This window comes from Dicentrarchus labrax, unplaced genomic scaffold, assembly GCF_905237075.1.
Source record: "Dicentrarchus labrax unplaced genomic scaffold, dlabrax2021, whole genome shotgun sequence".
NCBI lineage: Eukaryota > Metazoa > Chordata > Actinopteri > Moronidae > Dicentrarchus > Dicentrarchus labrax.
The window spans coordinates 29,006,101-29,030,165 of NW_026136714.1; the positions used below are offsets into that span (position 1 = coordinate 29,006,101).

The following is a 24,065-nucleotide window of genomic DNA, read 5'->3' on the forward strand; positions in this document are numbered from 1 at the left end:
CCTCGAGGCACAGGCCGAGGAGGTGGAGTAGCAGCTATATATGATTCGAGCGTTTTAATGGACCCTAAACCTAAACTAAATTATAATTCATTTGAAAGCCTTGTTCTTAGTCTTTCTCACCCAAACTGGAAAACACTGCAGCCAGTTCTATTTGTTATAGTGTACCGCGCTCCTGGACCGTACTCTGATTTTATATCTGAATTTTCAGAGTTTCTATCAAGCTTAGTCCTTAAATCAGATAAAGTAATTATTGTAGGTGATTTTAATATTCATGTGGATGTTGACAATGACAGCCTTAGTAATGCATTTATATCATTAATAGACTCAATTGGCTTCTGTCAGAGTGTAAATAAACCAACTCATTGTTTTAATCACACTCTTGACCTTGTTTTATCATATGGCATTGATATTGAACATTTAATAGTCTTCCCACATAATCCTTTCCTATCTGACCATTATTTAGTAACTTTTGAATTCATACTATTAGATTATAATCCATTAGGCAAAACTTCCTACAGCAGATGTTTATCTGACAGTGCTGTAGCTAAATTTAAGGAGGAGATTCCTTCAGTGTTTAATTCAATGCCATGTCTGAATTTAACAGAGTCCTATAACAACTTTAGTCCCTCTGAAATTGATAATTTTGTCGATAGTGCTACAGGCTCACTACGATCAACATTAGACTCTATCGCTCCTATAAAAAGGAAATTATTAAAACATAGGAGACTAGCACCTTGGTATAACCACCAAACCCGCCAGTTAAAGCAAATAGCTAGGAAATCTGAAAGGAAATGGCGCTCTTCCAAATTATCAGAATATCGCTCAAATTGGCAAGATGATCTTAAGATTTATAGAAAGGCCCTCCGTAATGCCAGAGGAGCCTATTACTCAGCACTAATAGAAGAAAATAAGAACAACCCTAGGTTCCTCTTCAGCACTGTAGCCAGGCTGACAGAGAGTCACAGCTCTATCGAGCCACATATCCCCATAAACTTAAGTAGCAATGACTTCATGAGCTTCTTCTATAATAAAATTATTACTATTAGAGGAAAAAATTAATCACCAACTGCCATCAACAGTTATCAGTGGCTCTCCAAGTTCAGGGACTTCTGTCAATGTAAACTTAGATGTATATTTAGACTGTTTTTCTGCTATCGATCTTCATCAGTTAACTTCAATCATTTCTTCATGAAGCCATCAACCTGTCTGTTAGACCCGATCCCAACTAGGCTGCTTAAAGAAGTTGTTCCCTTAATTGGCACTTCTTTACTGGATATGATTAATCTTTCTTTATTATCAGGATATGTACCACAGTCCTTTAAAGTAGCTGTAATTAAACCCCTTCTTAAAAAGTCTACTCTTGACCCAGGGGTTTTAGCCAACTATAGACCGATTTCTAACCTCCCGTTCCTCTCTAAGATTCTGGAGAAAGTAGTCGCCAAAGAGTTGTGTGACTTTCTACATAACAATAGTTTATTTGAGGATTTTCAGTCAGGATTTAGAGTTCATCATAGCACAGAGACAGCTCTGGTTAAAGTTAATAATGACCTTCTGACTGCTTCTGACAATGGACTTGTCTCTGTACTTGTATTATTAGATCTTAGTGCTGCATTTGACACCATTGACCATGATATTCTTTTACAGAGACTTGAGCATCAAATTGGCATTAAAGGAACTGCCCTAACCTGGTTTAAGTCATACTTATCAGATCGTACTCAGTTTGTACATGTTAACGATGAATCCTCCATAAATACTAAAGTTAGTCATGGAGTTCCACAAGGTTCTGTACTTGGACCAATACTATTTACTTTATATATGCTCCCTTTAGGCAACATTATTAGGAATCACTCCATTAACTTTCACTGTTATGCAGATGATACGCAGTTATATCTATCAATCAAACCCAATGAAATTAATCAATTATCTAAATTACAAACATGTCTTAAGGACATAAAATCCTGGATGACCTGCAATTTTCTGATGTTAAACTCAGAAAAAACCGAAATTCTTGTTCTTGGCCCCAAAAACCTTAGAGACTCATTGTCTAAAGATATAGTCACTCTAGATGGCATTAACTTGGCCTCTAGCACCACTGTCAGGAATCTTGGAGTTCTCTTTGATCAGGATTTGTCATTTAACTCCCATATAAAGCAGACCTCTAGGACTGCCTTCTTTCATTTACGTAATATTAGAAAAATTAGACACATACTATCACAGACAGATGCAGAAAAACTAATCCATGCATTTGTTACTTCAAGGCTGGATTACTGCAACTCTTTATTATCAGGTTGCCCCAATAAGTCCATTAAAACGCTCCAATTAATTCAGAACGCTGCAGCACGAGTACTGACAGGAACTAGAAAAAGAGATCACATCTCTCCTGTACTAGCTACTCTGCATTGGCTCCCTATAAAATGTAGAATTGAATTTAAAATACTCCTCCTCACCTATAAAGCTCTTCATGGTCAGGCCCCTTCATATCTTAAAGAGCTCATAGTACCCTATTACCCCACTAGAACACTACGTTCTCTGAATGCTGGGCTACTTGTGGTTCCTATAGTCTCTAAAAGTAGAACAGGAGCCAGAGCCTTCAGTTACCAAGCTCCTCTCCTGTGGAACCGGCTTCCAGTTGTGGTTCGGGAGGCAGACACCCTCACCACTTTCAAGAGTAGGCTTAAGACATTCCTCTTTGATAAAGCTTATAGTTAGGGCTGGATCAGGTGAGTCCTGAACCATCCCTTAGTTATGCTGCTATAGGCCTAGACTATCGGGGGATTTCCCATGGTGCACTGAGCTACTCTCTTCCTCTCTCTTTCTGCACTCATTCATGTCCCTTTAATGCATGTTACTAACTCCACTTCTTCCCCGGAGTTCTTGTGCTTTCTCGTCTCGCAGGTTCTCATGGATCCTGGTGGAGCCTCCTGCCATGGTCCTGCTTGACTGCCATTGCCAATACTGTTGTTGCTGTGCACCTGTCTGTCTGTCTGTCGCTCTCTCTCTCTCTCTCTCTCTCTCTCTCTCTCACCCCAACTGGTCGAGACAGACGACCACCCACCTAGAGCCGGAGGATCTGTCCTAGGTTTCTGCCTTTTAACAGGCAGTTTTTCCTTGCCCTTGTCGCCAAGTGCTTGCTCATGGTGGTACTGTTGGGTCTCTGTAATTAATGTTAAAGAGTTCGGTCTAGACCTGCTCTATTTGAAAAGTGTCCTGAGATAACTTCTGTTATGAATTGGCGCTATACAAATAAAATTGAATTGAATTGAATTGAAATTAATATCACCTATTGTTACCTGAAAAAGTAGAATGCTATAAGCATTGCAGTTCCCAGAACAGCTCCCACTATGACTCCAGTCAAAGCTGATACTCCTAGGCCACCTGTTTGGAAGAGCAGTTATTGGTAAAAACATGTTCTTGATCATACATACTGTAATACAAATTTCAAGTCAGATTTCAGTGAGCATAAGTGATTCATTTACATGTTTTTTCCGGTATCTCCGTGAGCGCTTTGTATTTTCCTCTCAGAGTGAAATGGTCCATTCTGAAGGCAGGCAGCAGCTGAAAAGTTCCATTTTCGCCAAAGTAGTTGGCCACCACCTAAGTTAGCAATAATATGGTATTATGCAGTTGAATTTCCACAAGCACATTTACCATCTACTGCCTGTTGGGAAGATGTTAGCACCTCATTGCAATGTTGGAACTTTTCTTCTTCTTACCTCATATGTTCCTGCCTCAACATCAGTCATGGCCATCAAAGAGAAATCTCCGTTTCTGTCACCATTTTCATCCATGGACACATGGCCAGCGATTCCTGTCCCCCAGGATAAAAACAATGAAACCATAATTTAGCTCCACCTCCGAAAAAGTAGAGGAAAAAATTATCTGCCACAATAAAAGAAGATTTCAGTGACATTGCCTGAAATGGGCCAGTACTCACTGGTACCAAGTACACGGCACATCTGATTTTTGGAATTCTGCAAAGACCTGCCCTACTCTGCCTCTAATTGGCTAGTGTTTGTTGCCTCTGTTGGTTTGGTGAGTGAAAATGCTAGGGTTAAAAAAAAACGCTAGGGTCAGAGCCAATCAGAGGCAGAGTAGAGGTGGGTCTTTGAGGTATATGTGTGGGAAAAGGGTTAGGGTTATTGTGTGCTGAATTAGGGTACTGGCACCTTTTTGGTTCCAATTCAGGCAGTGAATAATATGCTTCACAAGTACTATAATGTCATTCAAGTAGCTTATACAAAGTATAATGTTGTACTGCTGTGTTCCATGTGGTAGGTCATATAAATGTAGGCAATCTGACAAATCAGTATCATTTCACTGCTCCCCACTTGATCAGCAACTGCAAATCCAGAGGGACATCGAGCCAAGCTAAAAACAACATATTTGATAACCCATTAGCTACAGTTAAGACCTACTAACGTTAGGATTGACCCACTTCCTAGCTAAAATTATCATTTAATAGTGCTACACAATTTGATAGGAGAGATGTAAATTAATTCAGAAAAAAACATCTTGGACGCATTTATTTAAGCCTGGAAGTAAAAGACTCTGCATGAAATTAAGCTTGCAATGGAACATTTACTGCCTTGCTGTCACCTGACCTTAGAAGTATTCTGGTTTTGGTTTCAATAGAAAAAAGTGGTTTGGGGATTTGTTGATCGATTCAGGTCAAAAACTTGACATTTTAGTGCAAAGTATTTGAATTCTACATATTATGCTATAAATATACATAGTGCATACTGCAATTGAATTTTGCTATTGGCTGATTTGAAGGTGATCTGTATGTGGGGGCAGCTTTCATCACAAACCAATTATTATCAACGCTAATGTTATCTGATGTCTAACAGTAGGTAATTGGTTACCATATATGTTGTAATTCCTTGAAATATGGCACGACGTCCCTCCAGATATTCATTACCCATTGTCTGTTCAGTTGCTGATCAATCAGGAAGCAATGAAATGATAACGATTTGTCAGATTTGTCAGACCTGCAACACAGAAGTATGACATTATCCTGTTGGCTGTTAAGTCCTGACCTGCAAAGCCACGTTTTGTAGCAAAGGAAATTAACCTTGAAGTTGAGTTCACCTTACTGTTAGTAAGTAAGTGATAACAATAATAACAACTTCATTTGTATACCACCTTTAACACAAGAAATGAAGTTCATAGTGCTTTACAACAAAGAAATTACATTCACTGAGTGCGCCACATGACTAAAGACAGAACGAACATAAAAACAGACTCATGTCTGGTTTGGAAGAAATGGGACTCAGGCTGGCCAAACAACGGGAAATCAGAGACACATTTTACAGACAACTGCTCCATCAACATTCCAGATCCTCCACTGGCGGACTGTGTTCCACCAGGTGAGCTTTTACCGGTTGAGCTATCAGGCCCCCCGTAGAGTGGTTCTTCTACATATCTGAGTAGATATTGCACTAATGACTTGTGAGCATTGGCAGCATAATGAGCACTGGCTGCATTGTGATCACTGGCTGCATTGTGAGCACTGGCAGTAATGACGTTCTGTCTTATAAACCTGTGACATTGTCAGCATAATTGGTGCAACTGGGCAATCAGTTGGCACACCTGATATTTACACCTCCAACTGCTCCTGATGGTGGTTTTAAAGGAAAACTGTAAGCTTGAAACCACAACAACTTTTTGGGAGTAATTCTACTCTCTTAAGTTTTGCAATGCTGTATATTATTTGTATACCATTTTCTGTTTGATCATAGTGATGTGGCAGTCATAATTGATTCAGTGTGAGCAATGCGTTTTACCTTCAAAAGTTCTGTTCCACATGCGTGAGGTAACCTCCGTTCCGTTCCTCTTACTGTATCCACTTTTCATGGCTTCATGCAAGGCAATGGCATATAGCAGCAGGGCATCATGGAATCCCTCAACAAACATGTTGACCTGAAATGGAACATATAGTCATAAAGAGAAAGTGATTCAGACAGTCCCATTGTCTACTTAAGATATATGTTCACGGCTTAAATACAATCATGCCTAGCATTGTCAGTGGGGCTCCAGGGGGAAAGACCTGCCCATGTAAGTTTCTTAACTCCTCCCAAAAGAAACTTTTTTCAAAATGTTTAAATTATTATTATTATTATTATTATTATTATTATTATTATTATTATTATTATTTTGATGTTATTATTTGAAAGATGTTTCTCTGCCACATTCAGATTAAGCTCAGATGAACCTCAGAGGAGGATACCTTCACTGGGGAAGAAATAGTGCATGGCCCCATCCCCAGAAGGAAACTTGCCAACAAATACCGACCTGTGACACTGACTTCCCATACACTCTGCATTTTAAAATTACAGTTAAACAGTTATATCCCTAACTGTAGTCCTTTTAAATGTTGAAAGCTGAACCTAAAAAGATTTCATAGGAATTTAAAAGTTACCAGATTTGAATCAATAAAATACTATTGAACCCTAATTAAATTCAATTTTAGTTGTATAGCGCCAATTCATAACAGAAGTTATCTCAGGACACTTTTCAAATAGAGCAGGTCTAGATCGAACTCTTTAAAAAATAATGCCCTACTCATTTCTGTATGTCTGTGTCCTTGAAATACATATTGCATTGAACCACACATGATGTTTTTACACTGGACTAAGGACATGTATCTGGAAAGATCCAATGTTATAATTCTTTTTATATTTTTGTGCATTTATTCCAGTGTATCCCACAGTTTTCTTTTCCAATGCAGCACAATTATAAACACATACAAATACTAACTGACTCATCAGTGCAAATCCATTACACATTAGTCAGTAATATTTCAGAAGTTCCATAACATGTGTGCAGCTGAAAAAATACTTGAGTGTGAGATATACAGACATACGTACACTTTCGCAGTCTTTGCAGTCATGAAAGCCAGCTTTTTTCATGGACTTTTTCATTTCCATGGAGAAGTTTTCAAACTCAGGCTTGACGGTCCTGAGCAGCGTCACAGTGTTCAGAGAAGCATAGGCATGTCTCGCATCGTTGTCATATTTATCTCCTCTCTTCCATGAGCCATTACCTAGAATTTAATTTAAAGGGACAGAACAAGGTAGATTTTCTAAAAGGTTTTTCTTACTGTTAAATGTTGTTTGATGAAAATAAATTTTAGAAATACTGATCCCTAAACCTTTACTGGGTGCATCTACAGTAACGTATGACTGCTGAGCTAAGTAGCATATAGTGCAGTCCTAATAAAACAGAGGGCTTTAGGGAAAAAAACATTTTAGAAAAAAAAAGAGAAATAATTTGCCAAAACAGAAAACAAAATATTTTGCTAAACCAGAGGTAGCTGTTTTGAGAAAGCAAACTAATGAACTCTGCCCAGTTTCCCTGGGAATTACATTCATTACGATTCTCTATGAATATACTGGTATCATATGAAGCTAGAAGACCTAATGCCATGCTAGCTTGTTTGGAAGGGGGCTAAATATCTCATTTCACATCATATCTACATTATATCAATATTAATGTATAATATCTGTGTGTATACATGTATATCTACAACGGAGTATTGGGGCCAGACTAAGAGAAAAAAATATTATTTTTTGGGGGGGAAATTACGAGAATAAAGTCATAATATTATGACTGTTTGTCTCAGTCGTACCGTACAGTCATCAGGTAAGCTAACGTATTCATAATTTTGTCGTTAAACAGTTTTGCAGGTTGAGCCAACAGGCTGACAGTTCTCATAAAATTACTACTTTATTCTCGTAATATTATGACTTTATTCTCGTAATATTTCCCCCAAAAAATAAATATTTTTTTGTCTTAGTCTGGCCCTAATACTAATAAATAAATCATATTATATATACATATTATTATTATTATTATTATTATTAGTATTATTATTATATACTGTTATTAACAATAACACTACCATCATATCATCAGTACTATTACCACCATCTTGCAACTACAACTTCTTTGCACCTTATCTACCTATTTATCTTTTTTAAGTATTTTATTCTATTGTATTTTACTGTATTTAAATGTAACTGGCTGCTATGACGACCCAATCTAAATAACAATCCAAAATTATTTTCAAAGAGGTCCCTTGATGTCTGACCTCATATGAATGAAGTATAAATAGAGGACAGAGATCTTGGGTCTGTGAAGTGCACTGTCTTAAACCTGCATTCTTTCTAGACAATAGACGATAGAGCAGGGTATGCTTTAGGGTGTGGCTACCTTGTGACTCATTCTCAGTGAGGCTCTGGTTCAAATATGAATGGACTGCACTGTAAATAAATAGAAAGCTTATTCATACATTAAGACTGCAGAAAACGTGTACTGATTCAGTCGGATTTTAATCATTACTACAATTTGTAAAAAAACACACATTTAAAAGTCATGTGATGGTAACTTTACCATAAGAAGAGGCATTGAAGAGTTCAACATTAAAGAACATATGACTGCCGTTGGTCAACCGCCGTCTGTGTGCAGCCAGCATGATCTCTCGTATTTTGTCCGCTCCCGTGCACATGATCACTACTGCAGAAAAATGACACAAAGACAAATGCGGTTATAGTCAGTAGCCAGAGTCAGCAGTTTGTATGAACACCATAAAATACAAATCTTAGTAACAACAATTTTCATGAGCTCATTAGGGGATCTTTTTTCATTATTTTAATCTGTTCATTACTGACATCTGGGGAAGTTAAGCCACATATGAGAAAAACCCAGCAAATAGATGTTAGATGATAATCAATGGGCAGAAACAGTGTGCACCTTTTTACTGAAAGAACATTTATAATGAAGCATAATGAAACCACAGTCTAAACAGTGACTAACTACGGCTCAGTTGTATTGTGGCAAAGCGCCTTGCAAATAAAATTCCTAATATTATTAATTCCAGTTAAAACAGGTTTTATCATGAAGAGACAATTCGCAGAACATAAGACAATAAACTATACAAGAAACTTTTACTGGAAGGGTTCGGTTATCAATTGGCATTTATCAATATCAGTATTTTTTGCAGGGGAAGAGCTGCTCGTCCTACTTTCTTCTTCAGTGTTTTGAGCGTTCGGCTAAGGATTAGCACTCACAATAGGATTAAGGACTGCAACAGTGGCGTTCCTGATAGCACCATAGGGCTAATATGGGGGATATGTGCTCAGGGCAGATAGAACAGCTGGGGGCCTGTGTATTTATGTAAACAGGCCCTGGCGCACAGACACTGCTCTCCTAACCTTGAATCTTCACCCTCTTCAGAATCAGAATCGGGTTTATTGTCAAGTAAGTTCTTACATGTAGAAGGAATTTGCCTTGGTGCATAAAAAAAAAAATAAAAAAAAAAATAAAAATCACACAAAAATAAAGTACTTTTTAAAATATAAATAAATAAAGAAAAAGATAGAAATATCTAAAACTGTACAGGAAAAATATTTACAATCTGAAGGATAGAAAAACCAACGGGACTGCATTAATGTAATGCATATATACAGGGTGGGTTTAAGAGTCAGTTAAGCATGGGTTAAGTGTAGACCTTTCTATCTGCCCAGAGAATTTACATCTACTGCTATGACTCTAGTGTGCATGCGCCGACAGTGCATGCTGCCTGTTGCAGTTGCTCCTACCCCTTATTTACTTTTTCCTAAAATATTTCCCCCCCGGGATCAATAAATTATTTCTGATTCTGATTGCAGCATATATCCTGCTACATGCTAATGGTAGACTTTCTATGAAAGAAAAAAGAAGTTTCTGCTATTAGCAAACAACAGACCTAGAAGCAGCCTTTATTGTTGCAGGGGACTTCGATCACTCTAACCCAAGTACACACCATTTATTAAACGTGTGAAACCTTCCGTGAGAACAGTTAAAGTGTAGCCAGAGGGGGCAGACTCTGTACTACAGCACCGGTTTGAACACACCTCCTCCTCTGTCCTGGACAATATCAACACCAATAGTGTCATCGCCACATGTTACCAAATCAAAAGCCGTGGATGAACAAAGAAGTCTGACTACTGCTGAAGGCAGGCAAAACTGCTTTCAGATCCGCTGACACACAGGCCTACACTTCATCCACAGACCTGAAGAGGGGCATCAAGAGGGCCAAGTACAGCCACAAGGGATGACACTTTAACAACAACTCCGACCCCCAGCGCATGTGGCAAGATATCCAGGCCTACATGACTGAAACCCACAATGCCTCCATCCCAGATGAGTTTAACAGCTTTAATTCATGCTTTTTTATTCATGTCAAGCAGGAGGTGGCCATCACAGCTTTGCTCCCTGCAGACCACCATCCCCTCACACAGACCCTGATGAAATACCCGGATCATGCTCAGGTAAATCAGTTGTGGTAAATGGTAAATGGACCTGTACTTGTATAGCGCCTTTCTAGTCTTCCGCTCAAAGCACTTTTTACACTACATGCCACATTCACCCACATCCGCCCCACATCACCATGTGCAGTTGATGGAGGTCTCACCTCCCTCTACCTATGTGCTTTAAAACCACCTGCATCATGTCAATGCCTATAAACTCCACTACAGCAAGCCTCGTCCTGGCTCATCTCCAAAGTTGCCTACCACTTGCACTGGACCCCCTCCAAATTTGTTCTTCGGGTAAACTTCTACTCTCATCCTCACCAAGTGCCTCAAAGTAAAGTATGGCAACTGCTCTGTATTGGACTGTAAAACACTGCAAATAGTCACAAAAACTATCCAAGGCATCACCGCTATTCAAGTCCCCACCACTGAGGCAGTTCAGCACAAGCTATGACACCTTTCATCCCCCGGCCACAGACTTTCTGCCCTCCTCCCATCTGGGAGCCACTACATGACTCTCCATTCCAGGACCAGCATGTTCAGGAACAGTGTCTTCCCCCAGCTGTCGCTTTGGTAAATGGTAAATGGACCTGTACTTGTATAGCGCCTTTCCAGTCTTCCGACCACTCAAAGTGCTTTTACACTACATGCCACATTCACCCTTTCACACACATTCACTCAGTGATGGCAAAGCCCATCGAACAGAAACTAATGCATTCATACACATTCATACACCGATGCACAGCAAATTTGGGGTTCAGTATCTTGCTCAAGGATACTTCGACATGTGGCAGGAGGAGCCGGGGATCTAACCAACAACCTTCCGATTAGGGGACGACCTGCTCTGCCTCTGCGCCACAGTAAGGCATTTACAACTATTGCATTTTAGTACTACAGCCAAAAAGTACTAGCTGGCTAACTTCCGTCATATGTGATATCCCCATGCTACTTCACCTTGTATCAAACACGCAACAAAATATAGCTATCCTTACTAGCTACAAGAACCTGAAATGCTTGCTAATAACTTATTTGAAGAGTCTGGACTCCGATATTAGCAGCGTTGTGTAAACAACATAAGGTTGTTTGTAATGTGTGTGGTTAGAGAGACAGAGAGAGTGAGCTGCAGAAAGTGAATGGGAGTGGAGCAGAGGTTAAAAGGTAGGCAGTGACATTGTCAGTTTGTCAGTAAATGTACAGTTTAGGTTAAAGGCTGCAGCTTCTCAAGGCTTAAGTAAAGCTTCTGTGTGTTTCCCAACAGCTGGGAAAGTGTAGGTAGTAATTGCATTAAGACAGAGAAGAACTATTTACAGACGGGTCTGTTATCTGTGTTGTGTGAGAGAGAGAGAGACATTTGCATGTCTATAAGCCCTGTGTGTGTCATGATTGTATTTCAGGCCTATGTGTGTGTGTGTAAACATTGGAATATATAAGGGGATTAATTCTTCTATTCTGAGAAGCCGCTACACCACAGTGGACACTAAGAGAGAACTGGAAGGAACCAATGGTTATGGTGGATTTAAAGTTAAAGGCCCAGTGTGTAACATTTAGGAGGATCTATTGCCAGAAATTGAACATATAACTATGTTGTAATCACCTAAAGTCATTATATTTTTATTACCTTCGAATGAGCCTTTTATATCTACAGAAGCTGCCGGTCGCTTTCCTTGGAGTCCACCATGTTGAACCGCCATGTTTCTACACTAGCCCAGAAAGGACAAAGCAAACCAATCAATGGCACTGGATAAGGGCGTTTTTGTGGCCACCAAAGTTTCTTCTTCAAGCTTGGAAGGGAAGGGTGAAGCAAGGGAGTTACAGTGTGTAACTACACTACTAGATGCCACTAAATCCTACATACTGGACCTTTAAAAGGAGGAATACATTTTAATTGGCATGTGATTCCTCAGCACTGTCTCCAACATGCCTGTTGAACATTATTAATCATAACCAACCAAGTTTGATGTGCACAAACTTTAATTTGCAACAGTCTGGTGCCAGTTACACAAAATGAAACCAGTGGATCTGTAGTGTGTGATCCTGCTTTCCAGTGCAGGTCACTCTGATTAGAGGCTGCAGATGAAACATGTTTGCAAGAATTACACATTAATCTTAATCCTGTCTCGCTGACATAATCGCATATGCAGATTTAAACTGTGTATTTTCTGTGTGATTACATGTCAGTTGGTTCAAGAATGTAGAATGAAAGTGGAACCATCAAACAACACATGAATAAAGGGGTTTATATTACTTTATAAAGGGGTACGTGTTTATGAGTGCTTTCATCAAATAAAGTGACCAAAAACTTTAGAACACAAAACCAAAAACCCAACATCATCCATAACAGACTTGTATAAATTTGCCCTTTATCCATATGACTCCGACACAGTTCCATTTAATTTTGATGTAATCTGCAAGATGGGTTTATTCAACTCTGATTAGTTAGATTCACAGATAAGACAGGCTAATATCTGCTACTGCTCACATTCAAGGGTTATGCAGACAAAACGACTGACAGTGAGGGATAAGGGGTACAGCGCTAATACCCTCGATAGTTAGAATTCCCCCTTTATCTAGCCACATGCCTGTAGATCTCAGGCACAGGGAGCAGTACTGTGATAACTGCCAGCTGTGTTACCAGTGATAGAAATCCAGTAGTGTGGCTATTCTGATTTGGAGCTCTATTTGTTTTAAACTAAACTTTTAATCATTTAATGTAATGCAGTGCAAAGAGTTTGCCAAATAATCTAAAATGTAAACATTTCAGTCAATGGGTTGATATAAACTTTTCCTGGTGTCCCAGGGATTAAAAATAAATAAACCAACAAACAAGTAGCAACACAAACAAGGGTTGCAATTGAAAACACAGTAACCCCATCTTCCCTGTTAATAAGGAAGATTCAGAGCCTTGCTGGAACATTCCTCACAACTCTGTCACTTAAACACACCTCCTGAAATATCCCTTGAGTCAGTGGGACAAACTTCACCTCAGTACTGCCAGCACTATAGCACCCTTTAATTACACTGGGCTCTACACACACTACTGGCCCTGTGTATGCTCTGCAAGCCATTCCATGGGGCAGCGCTTGCAGCCAGCAATATTTCAAAACTTCTGGATTTTCGTTTTTGCTACTGATACTAGTTACAAATTAACTCAGGAATGGGGCAGCACATGGGTGCCCACAGTGTATTTCAAGTGCCCTGTGTGCCGTGAACTTGTAAAATTAGGGCATATGCAAATAGGGGACTGTTTTGTAAAGCAATTACTCCAAAAACAAAGATTTATATTGTTGGAACTGTGTGTCAGAGAGATGACCAGGGTAAAGAGAAGAGTGTAAGGTGGAGCTTTCCTTTTAAAATCTGTCTCAGTTGGATGGAGCCAAGCCTTGATATAGATGGACACTGTTGATCTGACTGAATGACTGCTGGATCAGCTGTCTGCTGTTAGCAGTATTGTCTTTGGTTAGGTATTGCTGTCTTTACCCTTTCAGCCTGGATCTTATTTGTGGTCGTACAGTAAAAGCAAGTCATTGCCTTACAACTATGCAGGAGTCCAAGGGGAGTTTTCTCCAAACACAAAGACTTCATACAGACTCAGGATGGGAGTGCATGTCTCAGGAGGATTTGCATCAGAAATGGACCAATCACAGAGGTGCTTCATTTTCCCTCCTAAGTGGTTGTTACATGTTGTAATATTGTGCGGTTAATGAAAAAAAAACTTTGTAACAAATTGATGAGGGTATTTTTACAAGCAAAACATGAAGTGCTGGTAAAATTACTGAAAGAGAAGTGGATAAGAATTATGAGCAGTGTCACTTCAAACATCTTATTTCAGTCATACAACCCTGCAAGTTATTATATAAAAGCATCAAAACGATGAAGGATTTTATCAGTAGTAGACAATAATCAATAAAACTCTATTTCTCAATAAATCTTACAATACGTACTATTTATACAGTGTTTGCCTCACTCCAGTGAGCATGACATGCTTTATCTGGAACGTGTTCAAGCTTGAAACCATGGTCACGATGGACATCACTACAATTACTATAACTGATCTCTGAAAATAGGGTTGAGGCTGATCTCTCACTCGTGAAAAAAATAAAAAAACTAACCTGTGGATGAAATGCATTCTTCACCTCCTTATCGTCTGCTGTTTTTGTATATCAGACCACCTTGTGAATTATAGAAGTGGAGAGGTAGGTGTGTTTGGGACTGGAATAAACTATGGCCAATCACATCATCACATCCAATCCTCTTAAGCCCAGTTCAGACCAAAATTCACAATGAGACGACTCGAAGCTTGCAAGCACTTGCTCTGAGCCAGTCTACAACGTTCTGAAACCCTGCCAGCTTACACCAATGCAACTAGATGAAACGGTGTCATCTCCATAGCAACAACTCTGTATTTCCTTTTAACTGCAGGCTTGTAGATACATTGTATCTTAAAAACATGAATGAGGATATAGTGAGTAACTTGTTACATTTTCTTCTGGTGCCTTCATTTAAGTAATTTAAGTCACTTATTTTTATTATGCTGTTTGAAGAAACTGAGTCTTATTTTAATTTAAAAAAAAAAAAAAGGTATATATTCTTAAATTCAGCTCAATGAAGTGATCGAAATACTTATTTTAATAAAGTCTATCTTTGTATAATTTTCTTAGTTTTACAGTCTTTGGCTAGATTCTTATCCAAGTTTTAAGAATTCTAGCAAAGCAAAACTGGCTTACCCCATTAGCAGATTTTCTTGCTCAATAAAGATTTATTTATTTAAGATAAGATTTTATTATATTTAAGAATATTTGGCTTGGCTATCTTCGCAGAGTAACCTTCTGATTAGTGGATTACTCGCTCTACCTCTGAGCCACAGCCACCCAAATAACAAATATATGTTTCCTGTCCCACCACTGTCCAGTTTAACTAAAACTGATCCTGCTCTATTACATCAGGCTGTTTATCTCAGCCACAGGTCTACCTGTAATGCAATTATAAATGCACAGCCGCAGGCTCTACCTTTGCCAGACCTGTTGGACAGAAGCTGATGACGTATTTAATGATGCTACCTTTGGTAACCTGTGTTTTCGGTCACAGATAAGTGAAGAGGAACAGAGGATCAGGATGTTTACTGCTGTAAAGAAAGGAGATCATAATTCTTATTTATTACAACTCCAGTCTTATTTTTGTATTTTTGGTTATGATTACAGAGACCATCTAGGAATGCGGTGATGTAACCAAACATAGAAAGGGCCAAGAAACACGAAAGATGTTCAGAGAGCTGTAACAATTTATCAGGATTATACAAATAACACAAGGGGTGAGAACCAGAGGGGCGGAAGCTACATTTGACCAACTTTACAGGAGAGCCAACACAAAAAAATGACCATACTTTGTCCTGACTTTAAATAAACCTTTGTTTTAAATATTGAAAACTTCATAAACACGTGGTTGACGATATACTTAATAAATAATATTTTTTCTTTTTTTTGTTTTACTTTAAAGTGTACTTGCGCCCTTTTAGGCCCAAATAGTTCAGTGGTTTAGTGTTTTATTTTTAACTCTGGATTGGTTTAGAATTCCCTTGCCCTTTTGGCAGTAAGCAGCTAATATTTAATTAAAATGTCACTTAAGCCACTCTGGCTCTCACCCATTGTTGGTTATAAAACAGAAAACTGTGTGCACACAACTACAGTAAATGCAAGTGTTGATAAAATATCTGGAATTGTTCAACTCTGAGGTTTACAAATCTCTTATTGTTAGACTGTCCTGTTTATTAGCAATGTCTAAAATACTCAGGTAAGCAAGAGTAGCGTCAGCGTTGCTTTCACCCCTTTAAAATGACAGACGTCACTGGCAGCAGATCAGTTGGAAATAACTGATAAATATAATAATAATAATAATACTAATAATAACAAAGTTTTTAATTAACTTGCTCTCTGCAAGCCAGAATCTGTACTCCATAAAAGATGATTCTGAGACTCTCTCTCTGTGTGTGTGTGTGTGTGTGTGTGTGTGTGTGTGTGTGTGTGTGTGTGTGTGTGTGTGTGTGTGAGAGAGAGAGAGAGACAGATATGGAGAACTTTAATCAAGCTGCATTTGCTACATTGTAGAGAAGCTTGTGATTAGACCTGCCCACTTTTGCTGATTTTCAAAATGTCTACAGTAAATTCCAATAGCTTGTTTGCAGTCACTTGATTTTGATGACATGCAGATGGAGGGCAGGAAGTGAATAGCAGAATGGATATGATGGAGGAAAGTCCTTGCTGTGCTAGTTTAAACAAGAAAGGTACAATCACAACATCTGTTGAACGTGATTTAGAGGAGCAATTTTTCAACTCAACTAAAAGACTTGCCATTTCGATGGGGAACTGACGTCGCTCTGTAGCTCTCTTCAAAGCCACCAGACTCCTTTGATAAAGACAGTAATTTTACCTCGCAGAACACAGGGGTTGCTGGTCTGCCAACATCGGTTAGTTTGTGTTATTGTGTGACCAAAATAGCGTTAGTTGTTGTGGATCGAGCCAGCGGTAAACCAGAAACTCCCAGGTTCTACCAGGTAAAACAACTGTTTTTCCAATCCAATCCAATCCAACTTTATTTGTTGTTGTGCTGTACAGGAGAATAAATAAGACATCATAAATGTAAACAGTGATGGTGATGATGATTTTGTCAAATGTCTGGGGATCTGAGTCTGCTGGCTTTGAAGAGAGCCATATAACAACTTCAGTTCCCCATCAGAAAAGGCTGTCTGATGACAAGGTAAAGTGGTGAAATATATATAGATATAGATTTTTTTTTATATAGGTTATCTTTTACTGCTGCCCCGTCCACATAGGTACTTAAAACTGTTTTTTCCTGCATTTTTCTGTCAATTTCTTTTGCGTTGCTCAAGTTTGCAATAGTGCTTCCACTGTAGAAATCACTTCCTGCCCTCCATCTGCAGGTTTGTGCCACGGGAACGCAGTGAGGTGACGTCATGTGCAAACAAGCTACTGTTTCCCAAGCCAAGAGCAACTTAACCATAATCAAAATAATGAAAACACAAACACACACACACACACACACACACACACACACACACACACACACACACACAAAAGTAGTGTCTTCTTTTGTGGTCTGATTTGTCATCTTTGTGGCATACTAATCTCAATACTAATACTAATGTGTGTGTGGAAGTCATAATGTAATATTAATAATGAAGACATATACGGATTTGCATTACATTGAAATAGCATCCGTTTGCATAGATGCATTTCTGAAGGTATACATTGTTGCCTTATAAAACAATTACACATAGACTCACACTAAAGCTAGCATTAGCCACTTGAACCAGATAAACAATAAATAATGAACAGTAGTTATTTTCTACCGCTTTAATGCGGAGCTTGAGCTTTCCAGTGTAGGCTAGTTATTTGATATTTACCTGGAAACAAGTTGGCGGTTTTGTAAAGGATACAAAGTTCATATTGAGTGTTCCTCAAGTCATGTCACTTTTGTCAGCTTTGTCAAGTTTAAAAATTAAAAAAAAGGGGGGCGCAGAGCTTACCAGACCTCTGTAGCCAGCTCCTCATCTTTGCTTGAGGCTAAAGGCTCAAGACTAACTTAGTGGCCCGCTACTTGCATAACTCATCTGAATGTGCAACCGCAGCAACTGTTGGCAGTTGAGTGGTATTGTGGGTAGTGTAGGCACCAGATTTTGACAAGGAAGAAGAATGCGTGGAAAAATGTTAATATGTCTGGTTCTGTTGCATCAACTGTCCATCGTAAGTCCGACAGTGATATACAATACCACCACAAACACTTCAGAATCTATATTTCCAAGTGAAATAATCCTATATTTACCATATATTTAGACTTCAAGGTTATTAACAAAATTCATTGGTACTAGATGTTCCACTAGAGCACATCATCTCAGACCAAAACCAATGGGCACTACAGTCCACCAGACTCTGTTGAAAAAAAACCCAATAATTTTACCTCAAAGATTATTGTAAAAAACACAACAAAACATAACAATTTTTCCATTGTCTTTCCATCAATCATGAACAATGGTTTGGTCAGTATTAACCTTTAATTCACTGAGTTAGTTGTGAAAATATTTACAATATTATGGAAAGGATCCCAACAGAAACCAAAAAAGATATAGTTACTCTAGAGTATTACCTTGGCCTCCAGCACCACTGTCAGGAAATCAGGACATGTCCGGGACAACGGTAAACTGCAGGGATTTGGTTCCCATCCTTTTTCCTTAGGGTACCCCTTTTAGATCATTGACTAAACTGACCCCTGATGAAGTGACATATTTTATGTATATTAAGGGCCCGAGCAATGACCATGCAAAGGCCCTATTGTATCTGTAAGGGTTATTATTATTATTTTAAGTCCAAATGAATCACATTTTCGGAGGTGGCAACATGCTCGAAAACTCATGAAACGTGGTGCCCATGGGAAACGTCATGTCTTGGCAAAACAAAGAGAAGGCTGCACATCACAGACACTAGATGCAAGATTCAGCTCAAAGATCAAATAAAGACACCATTGGTATGAGAATTAATCAATGACTTGCCTGGCTAGTTTCATGATGGGAGCTTCCCAGGCTGCTGATATCTGGGCTGGGGTGTGACTGTGCCTGATCTGTGCCTGATTTTATTTTTTTTTTTAAGCAAAAAAGTTGGAAATATCTCCCTTCCTCTTCATTGTTATCTGTTTATTCTGCCTTCTGTGTTTGCGTTTATAAATCTCGCTGTTTTCGTGCAGTGACCTGTCAATCAACTGGTGGCACCCAGGGTGTCCAATCAGGTTCAAGGGGTGGCCAGTGCTACCTCGGCCACCCCTCTAGCTCCGCCCCTGCTTTGTGGCTCTGCAGAATTTAGCATGTATAATATATGCTAATTTATACAGCAGCCACTACTGTGATATGAAATGGTGTGTTCAGCTATGACCAGAGGACGGTTGCCAACAAGCTGCTTATCGGTGCTGAGGCTTTCCTGTGCTCGAAAACTCATGAAACGCGGCGCGCATGTCAGTCGTGGCGAAAAATTTTGTATTTTCTAGGGGTCATAAGCATGGCAAAATGGGCCCTCAGTGGCCCATAAACTGTACCACCCGGGGCCCCTTTCACCGATATGCATAAAAACTCGCGTATATCCAGATGGAAAAAAAAGTATATGTGATAATGTTCAGTAATAGTGAGTGCGCCACCTAGTGGTGAAAGGAAATGTCATTTTGTATACTTTCATGTTCTACTCCTAGCAGGACGATCAGATCCAGCTGAAATTTGGTCAGGAAATGCAAAACATGTTGTTGATGGTATTTCATGATTGTGGTGAGTTTTTGTTAAAGACCGTGTCCGTGGTGTAGTGTCAAATTTTGATGTACAGCCAGAACACACAAAGTTGCTATAACTTGAGTGTACATCGTCCAATCGGCTCCAAACTTGACTTGTCTGATTAGAGTCCCGCCCTGAACACATCTATGTGATAATATTCAGTCAATAACGGGCCTGAAAACTCATGAAAGCACAAAATTCAGTCATGGCGAAAAAATTGGCGAAAATTGGTACGCATGTGTATGTGTTTTGTGGTCATATTCGGCGATTTGCACACATTGTATTTGAACAAACTCCTCCTAGGGTATTTATCAGATCAACTTCAGATTTAAGTCAGCACAATCTAAAGACATTCATGATTAAAAGTTTTGCCATTTACAACATTCCGTTGAATGACGTACCCGTGGCGTGGTGTCCAATTTTGACGATTCGCCATGAAAAAGGAAGAACTTTAGTGTACATGGTCCAATCTCAATGAAACTTCAGATGTTTGATAAGAGTCCCGCCCTGACAATATTCAGATATAGTGAGCGCGCCACCTACTGGCAACAGGAAGTAAGCGCTGCGAGGCGATTTTGATATGATTTCCGTGAAATTTTTGATATGATTTACGTGAAATGTTCATGTTGTGGTCCGCACGTGTTACACCACCACGTGACGGGGCCACAGCAATTAAATTCAATTAAATTTTATTTGTATAGCGCCAATTCATAACAGAAGTTATCTCAGGACACTTTTCACTCTTTATAACATTAACCCCGAGTTGCGTGGAGTGCGAGGGCCCGTTCATCACTGCTTGCAGCTTTAATCTATATCTATATTTACACACTTTTTTGTGGCGGATACAGCATGAAAGCCATGGTGACAGGATTTTGGAATTAATGGAAAAATGGCTCCTTTTTCAAATTTAATCAGGAAATCCATAATCAGGAAATGCTGGACAGTAAGACAGCTTTTTCAAGTCAAGCCATAAGAGGATATTCACAATTATCACGATAATGTTGGTTTTTATCCTGTTAAACAATAGCATCGTATATCGTCCCATGCCTATACTAACGTGCATTCATATTCATTCCTGGAAATTATTTTGACTGGATAATAGTAGCTTAATTTTTATATGGTCCCATGTATAGTCCTGCGCTAGGCACTGAATAGGATAATGACAGTGTACTCAAAACAGTGTGACTGTTAGACCTCTAATCACTCACAGCTTTAAGTCACACAGAGGGCGTCCCATTTTGTTAACTTGCTCTTTGTCTGCCAGTTCCAAAGTCCTCTAAACATTTTCAAGCAACTGACCCATGTGGCTCATCCATGCAGTCTGTAGACATGAGATGACGAGATGATGATCCATGTCAGCAGCACGCAGGATGTTACATAAGTCTGTCTAAGTGATGAAGGGTGCGAGTGGAGAGAGGACAAATAAAAACGTGGATGCCCATCAGCAGTGTTCTTCTCGGTGTCAGCCCCTCCTACACGAATCAAGGGATTGTTGTCTTTTAAAGGTATTAAAACTGACTTACCGACTGGGGTACCTACCTGCATACTGTGTACTTTTTGTCATATGTCACTGGGGCTTTATTCTGTTGCTTAAATTTCAGTTTGAAATCAGTTTGTTCCTGTCATATGTGATTGTTTGTGATTAAATTGTGAGACAAATTCTCTCATCTGCTCTGTTTATTTTAGTTTTACACAATTTGCAAATTAATTGTAACTTTTTCCAAAAATAGTTTGGTTTTCATTCAGATTACATTAATTACATAATTCATTATGTTTTGAGGAGGAATAAGTTAACAATAATTGATTCTTGCAGTAGTTTATTAGTCAGTAGGAGGATACATGACTTACTATGAGTATGATATATTATAAGTAGTTTATATATAAACTATGCAATTCATTGAGGCCACAAAGAAAAGAAAAAACCTGCATTTACCTTCAGTGTCATACATGTTCTGGAAGATGTCATCAGTGTCCAGGCGGTCCTCGTGGGAAAAAGCATATGTTTTTATGTTAAAGTCAGCCATCAGATGATAGACTCCCTCCAAAGTGAAGTAACAGTTCCGCTCCTCCTTGTCGTCTTCGTAGACCAGTAGTGCGCTTTTCCAGGTGAAGTGTTCGAACATCGCGCTGAAGGTCTCTGCCATTTTCACGTAGGACGGAGCGATGCGGGTCAGGTGGGAGTACTCGGCGTTCTTATTGCTGAAGCCGACGGCCAGGGCACCTGCTGAGATCACGGGGATGTTCCAGTGGGACGCCAACCTCACCACCGCTGCCGCCTCGTACTCGCACACCGGACCCAGAATCAAATCCGGCTTATTCCCACACGACCTGTCCACCAACATGTACAGAGCACCATTGACAAAGTCGGAGTTCTCAAACTGGATGTTGAATTGGAACCCAGAGTAGCGTCCTCCGTCCGCCTGCAGCCTCTGCTGTGCGTAAATGATCGCCGGTGCGACTCTCGTGTGTGAAAAAAGGTAGGAGTTATTCTGTGGCAAAAAGACCAAAACATCTATGTCCTCGGTGATGGTATTTGTCATAATTGGGTTGAGGACCATCAAAAAGTACACACACAGTGTGCTGAAATATGACATGATGCGATTTTCCAAGCCCCACTTCAGATAAATCAAAGTGTTGGAGAGATGTTCTTCAAATGTTTCTTTCCCCAAGTTGGCTCCACTTGGCAGTGCGCACAGAGCTGCAAACAGAAAGCCCTCCGCTGTGACTAAATGGCTTGAGTGTAAATAACTCTATTAATCTATTTAAGAAGCGAATCAGCCTAAATGTGTGAGTTTTATTCTACATTGAGAGTTCCTCCGAAGGCTCCTGAACCTGCTCTAAATATTCTCTCAACAGTTGATCTAGCCTGGCTCGGCGATTCCTCCAGCTCAGCCAGCAGCCACCACACACGCTGGCTCCGGCCTGGAGTTTTGAAGCATCTTTTCAGGATTATTCCTGCGTCATCGGAGCGCTGCCCACCTCCTTCTTAAAGCTACACTGCAGCCGAGTTTACAATGAGCCACTTCAACACTGCACAGTTCGTATAGTTAGTGGGAATTATTGCAAACAATTAACAGAATACAGAGAATACAGAATACTTTTCAAAGATGTATTTATTCATGTTGCACATGTAACAGGTTGCTGGCAAAAGTCTGATTTAGAGGGGTTGGCACTGGGGCGCCTGGCCAATCCAGCTGCCACCCCAGTTTGTTGTCAAATGCATTAATTTAGATACAATTTTAAAATAATGTAAGCATAATTTAACACAATTAAATTAATGATCTGTTATGGACACATTTTAGACTCAGTGAAAGGCTTAGGTTCAATGAAAAAAGACATGAAAAATGTCTGAAGATTTGGAAAGTGATTTGGATGTTAATTTTTATTGATTTCTAATGTAACCTTTAGATATTTGTATTCAGTGCTTTAGTAATGTGCCGCAATAATGTTTTTGAGTTCAGTTGGTTTTACTTAGCTGCACCTCCTCAGCCTGGCTTAGCCTTTGTGAATCCTGTTAAGCCAGGTTGCACTGACTAGGCTAGGTCAAGCCTTGATTTTTTTGTTATCCTGCATTTCTTAATTCTGCTTTTGTGAAACATCCCCCAAGTGTAGTACTGCACTGTGTGTGTGTCAGTGCTCTCCTCCACCAGCAGATCACTCATATCTTCAGCAGTCACCTCAGATGGTAACTGTTTTTTCTGCTGAAGCCTCAAAAGTTCAGACTCTTGTGTGATCTTAACAACATACAAGGGATCACATGACTTTATCAGTCCCTCCATGAAGTTGCAATGTTGCAATTGCAATACTTAATGCAAATTCAGCCATTCAGTCATCTCCATGAATTCTGCACAACCTTGCAATTTTGTACACACAACTTTTCCACAAATGTTACCAATAATTGCAGTTTCACCAATCATAGTAGTTCCCTCCACAAATATTGAGCTGCACATCACCAAACTACTGGAAACTGTATTCTCACTGGAACAAGCTGCCTTCAATTTTAATGAATTTGACTTTCTCTTGCAATTTCATTGCAAAAATATTGCAACCAAACATTGCAACATGCATCGCAATATTTTTAGAAGAGCTGCTGTGAAATCAGACATTTTAGACCCCAAAAAGGTTTGTGACTTCCTGTACTGGCTGATTTATGTTAAAAAGTATAAGACACAATTTATGAGACTTGGCCTGCTATTTTATTTTGGTGTAGACATGAAAACAATAGTGGGTCTTCTCTTTGACTGAGACTTGTAGAAGCCGATGTACCAGCAGACCTGCAAAGCCTGTGCATATATGGGCTTGTCAAACAACACCTGTAAAGAAAAAAAAAGATAATATTATTAGTTTGTTATTCAGATGTTTAACTCCATCTGAGAATGTTTACAGTCTACAGTTTACATTTTCTTGCAGTGTATCAAAATATAGTACAGGTCTAACGGACAAAGCAACAG

The 24,065-nt window shown here is 39.3% G+C and overlaps 1 protein-coding gene across 1 annotated transcript in view; it reads right to left on the minus strand.

The window, feature by feature from the left end:
* npr3 (natriuretic peptide receptor 3) overlaps nucleotides 1–22,516 on the minus strand; it is a 23,959-nt gene extending 1,443 nt beyond the window's left edge. The window contains exons 1-7 of the mRNA XM_051422330.1: nucleotides 21,548–22,516; nucleotides 8,392–8,514; nucleotides 6,867–7,042; nucleotides 5,784–5,919; nucleotides 3,714–3,808; nucleotides 3,477–3,594; nucleotides 3,291–3,375 (exon numbers count right to left, since the gene is read on the minus strand). Of these exons, the coding sequence (XP_051278290.1) occupies nucleotides 3,291–3,375; nucleotides 3,477–3,594; nucleotides 3,714–3,808; nucleotides 5,784–5,919; nucleotides 6,867–7,042; nucleotides 8,392–8,514; nucleotides 21,548–22,208 (1,394 nt within the window). The 5' untranslated portion in view covers nucleotides 22,209–22,516. The remainder of the gene's footprint in view (nucleotides 1–3,290; nucleotides 3,376–3,476; nucleotides 3,595–3,713; nucleotides 3,809–5,783; nucleotides 5,920–6,866; nucleotides 7,043–8,391; nucleotides 8,515–21,547) is intronic.
* Between the last annotated feature and the right edge of the window lie 1,549 nt (nucleotides 22,517–24,065).